Source organism: Corvus brachyrhynchos, unplaced genomic scaffold, assembly GCF_000691975.1.
Source record: "Corvus brachyrhynchos isolate BGI_N302 unplaced genomic scaffold, ASM69197v1 scaffold27, whole genome shotgun sequence".
Lineage (NCBI taxonomy): Eukaryota > Metazoa > Chordata > Aves > Passeriformes > Corvidae > Corvus > Corvus brachyrhynchos.
The window spans coordinates 153,915-158,441 of record NW_008239139.1 but is presented as its reverse complement, the minus strand read 5'-3'; the positions used below and the strand labels follow the sequence as shown (position 1 = coordinate 158,441).

Here is a 4,527-nt window from a genome sequence, read left to right as displayed (position 1 = left end):
AGGGCCTGGCCCAAGCAGGGCCTGGGCTGGGCCCACTGGGCCCCGCTCGGGCCCCGCAGCCACCTGTCCCAGCACCAGAAACGAGAGAGAGCTTGGAGGGGGGTTTGTCTATTCTTAAGTGTGGATCACAGAGGCGGTCACAACTTTAAGTGGCTTAAAGAATTGTCCATATTCAAACTGGCCAGCTGATAGGTCATGGTGGGGGGGGGAAGCTGTAAGCACCCCTTGTCACGGACATCACTTCCGAGACTCAGCTTGCTAACCTATGACAAGAAGAAATCCTAAATGCTGAAAGGACAGAAAGGTAGGAAAGACAGACAAGAAAACACATTTACTTTTTGGCTTTGCCATCTATTTCTTTACATAACAGGCAACACTGGCAGCACAACTTTAACTATTGAATTTATTTTAATTCTGACATGCCTTCACTTTGGAAAGTTTTATTTTGCAACCACATCTTTCTTTTGATGATGTTTTTTTGTAAGAAAGAGAGAGAAATCAAACTAATTGGAAGATGTGTGTGGGAAAGAGATAGGGAAAGCAAACAGTAGAATATGTCAGCTGTCATATTTTTGTTACAGATCGCCCAGGCCCACCAGAGGTTGTAACTATCGAGGATGTCTGGGGAGAAAATGTAAATTTATCATGGAAACCACCAAAAGATGATGGCAATGCTGCCATTACTGGGTACACTATTCAAAAAGCAGATAAAAAGAGTATGGTAAGTAATAAGGAGATGTTGAAAAGCGGGATGGGAATTCTCCCTTTTAAAAACAAAAAGCATTACATGCTTAAAATGACAGGTGGACAAAGCACTGATTTATCAGCATTCAAAAAATCTCTAAAAGCATCTCTAAAAACTCTAAAAATCTCTTGTTCACTATAACTAAAGCCTAGAAATGGAAATATTTTCAAATTATGCCAAAGAGGAGGACTAAAAAAAGGAAAGGAGAGGTGGACTTGAGAGAAGTAATTCTGCATTTTTCCTTTGCCTCAGTAGAGAAAATAAAACACCAAAATATTAATTCTGAATTCAGTAGGCTGCTACTAGAACAATAGTATACCATTGCTGCTGTTTTCAAACCTGCAATGTCACATTATGTAAGTCACTGCCACTCCTTAGTACCCATGGCAAAACAGCACATACATCACTCCTAAACTGCTCTGAGATTTGCAGATGAAAAATGCAATACAGAAATGTTTATTATTTTTATTAAACTAACAAAAATTTTACACATTCTTAAAAGACAGTAGTTGGATTCTTAGATTTAACATTTACTGCAAATTTAAACACTGGACATCTAGGCCAATATTTTGGGAGTTGCCTTATCCAAGAGAATCTTTTGCTGTCCCCTTCTGCCCCTCACATTAATATGCTGGTCTCCTTCATGGTCTGAACAACTCATTCTTCCCTTCCCGTGCCACTATTTCCCTTTGCAGCCTTTTCTTTTTTTTTTTTTTCTCCTTCTCTCTCCCCTCTCTTGAGACTGTAAGAAGATACTGTCTCTGGTACCGTGACCAGAACAATGGCCCCTCTAAATTACTGTGATAAGGAGAAAGTAACAACAGCAGTAGTATCCAGGGTCCAGTGTGACATGGATCATTCAGGTCACTTTCCTCACAGCATCTGTGCTGGTACATTTTGCAATTCTGGCACCGCTGGTCTTCTGCAAAAAACTGTTTTCCCAAAGGAACTCTGGCTCTTAAAGTTGACCAAACATTAATGCAAACTGTGGTACAGGGAACTCAGCACAAGTTCATCTTTAGAAAAGCAAGAAAACTATGTAGGGCAGAGCAAAGGAAAGCAAAAACATTGCTGTGGTCATATTGCACTTTATAGTAATTGCATTTTTAGCATTAGCCTCTTTCATCTCCTACCGTTGTTTAGGTATTGTGTAATGGGACAGAATTCACAGGTCCTGTTACTGCTGCAAGACCAAAGCACTAAAACCCACTTCCCCATCTCAGCCTTTAGATATCAGAGGACCACCAGCACAGAACTACATTTCTCATGAACACTCAGCCTGTGATAGAGAGGGCAGATTAGTGCAGTGGCCTCTTGTGAGTGCATAATACTGCAGAACAACACATGCTATTGCCTTCCCCACAGGAATGCAGTTTTCCTATCTGCAACTGTACTTTCTCTGTCAGCATCGTGGATTAGGAATGAGGGAGCGGAGCCTGCCTTGCTGGCACAACGTAACCTTTGTAATACTGGATTTCCTAAAATGAACCCTCCTGGCTGCCAGTGTAACAACTCGTAGTGTTCACTTTCCATTCGGCCTTCACTGCTCAGCAGTGAACTCTGCAGTATTTCCATTATCGCTCGTTTCACTAATTATTGTTAGCTATATTCTCTTCAGAGAAGAACCTACTCTCAGAAGCTTGATGACTCTTCCAGTGAACGTCTGGGAGGCGCAGGGTGCTGGGGGGGAGCTCACCCTCTGTGTCTGTGCCTTTCAGGAGTGGTTCACCGTGATCGAGCACTACCACCGCACCAGTGCCACCATCAACGAGCTGGTCATAGGCAACGAGTACTACTTCAGGATCTTCGCTGAAAACATGTGTGGCCTCAGCGAGGATGCAACCATGACCAAAGAGAGCGCTCTGATTGCAAAGGATGGTTAGTTAATTACCCGTTCTTTGTCAAAGGCTAAGGGGTGCTCAGAGGCTGGAAGGTGACTAAAGGTAAAGACATTCTAAAGCATTCAGAGGCACTCCCAGCCCCGAGGCCAGGGGCATTCTATTCAGACTTCATGGTTTGTCCACATAGTTCATAGTCATTGTTTTTAATCAGGAGTTGGACATTTTCCCATGTTTTGACATTTTCTATGGTCTTGGATCTCAGACTCACGTCAGCACCGGCAGATATGAGTTGGCAAGAGCTGGAAGACAAGTAAAGCAGCTGTTCTGTTAGAAGCAGTGGGTCACTGCCCTCCACTGGAGACTTGGCATCAGCTGTGCAGGCGCTCCCTCCATTTCAGGCAGGATGCAACAGAAGAACATAACCCCTGCTTCACATCTCTTGAGGGTGGGGTTGGGCAAATTCTGATTCTGCAGTCAAAAATCCTGACATTTCAGAAGTTGTCAGTTTGAAATGGCACAGCAAAATTAAAAAAAAAAACAACAACTTTCCTGTGGAAAGGAAATTCTAAAAGCAAATAGCTTACAGGAAGCAAATCAAAGCAGTTTGTCTGAAAGGAAGGAATACATGACTGCCATGATGCAGAGGACGGACAACCTGTCCAGCCCACGTAGGCGGGCTGAAAGACTGAAGGTCTTTTAGAAGGTCTCTTTTAGAAACGGAGTAATGAACAACGGAATGGCTACAGGAATTCTTTTTCAGCACTGCTTACTTGCCCTTCTCATGAGAGAAGTATTAGGCCTAAACTGCACTGAAGTCAGCATGAGAGCTTGAATCAGCTTTCAGTGAAGCAAAGCTGTTTAATGACACCTGTGCACAGGAATAGATGTCTGTTTGTCCAACCATTTTAAATGCCAGCTGACTGTGTGGCTGAAGAGGATTTATTGGTGGTAATCTCCACTGCAAAGTGGGCATAAACTGGCCCATTACATTTTACTACCATGCTTTCCTTGTTCAGAAACTGCATCCATTCAGGTATCTCTATTGTCAGTGCACCGTTTGAAGCAGAAAGAAAAAATGGATTTTCAGATACAGAGACAGTTTGTAATCAGAACAAACTGTGAAAAATAATTGCCACCAGAGTGAACAAGGCTTGCCAAAGACAGGCATCCTGCAGCACACAGGTTAGGATCCATCCTGCTCTATAGCATGCAAGGCATGCAGACACAGACATGGAATAAACACGTATTGTTTAGTGTACCACCTGCACAGGAAACAAAGGGAAGCTCTCAGACATCAATGCCATAGCATGACCAAGGGCTACAGTCACTGTGCAGACCCACCTCCAGCCTCCCCTACAAGTGCAACTACCGGAGTCACACTGGTACATAAAGCAGTGCAAATCAGAACTAACTCTCTGCAGCCATTTAATACACTTGGATGTTTAGCTACGTGCCAACAAACGCTGATTTTATAAATGTTTGATTTTCATTTCACAGGTAAAGTCTACAAATACCCAGTTTATGATGACTTCGACTTCAGCGAGCGACCACTGTTCACTCAGCCCCTGGTGAACACGTTTGCCGTAGCTGGTTACAATGCCACCCTGAACTGCAGCGTCCGGGGCAACCCCAAGGTACTGCACAGCTCTGACAGCGTCGCTTGAAACACGAGAGAGTTTAACCTGACAGTAACCTGACAATAACTTCTACATTTAACTCCTGAGCCAGGCTGAAGGCAGACATACTGGTGTGGGTTCTAAAGAATACAAAAAGAAGGGACCTGCTTACCTGTGCTATAGGTACTATAATAGTTAATGCACAGATAACTCAGTGAAGGGGCAGAACCTCAGGAGAAGGCTGGGCTTTAATTGGCACCCTCACTGAGCTGTACAGTTAATGTATCAGTAAAAGTTGTTACTAAAATAAGGCCATAATTATTCT

The 4,527-nt window shown here is 43.4% G+C and overlaps 1 protein-coding gene across 13 annotated transcripts in view; it reads left to right on the top strand.

Annotated features, from left to right (window-relative positions):
• MYBPC1 (myosin binding protein C, slow type) overlaps positions 1-4,527 on the top strand; it is a 70,933-nt gene that overhangs the window by 59,140 nt on the left and 7,266 nt on the right. For all 13 annotated transcript variants that reach the window (XM_017740025.1, XM_017740023.1, XM_017740024.1 and 10 more), the window contains 3 exons: positions 582-721; positions 2,464-2,623; positions 4,084-4,220. In XM_017740025.1, the coding sequence (XP_017595514.1) occupies positions 582-721; positions 2,464-2,623; positions 4,084-4,220 (437 nt within the window). The remainder of the gene's footprint in view (positions 1-581; positions 722-2,463; positions 2,624-4,083; positions 4,221-4,527) is intronic.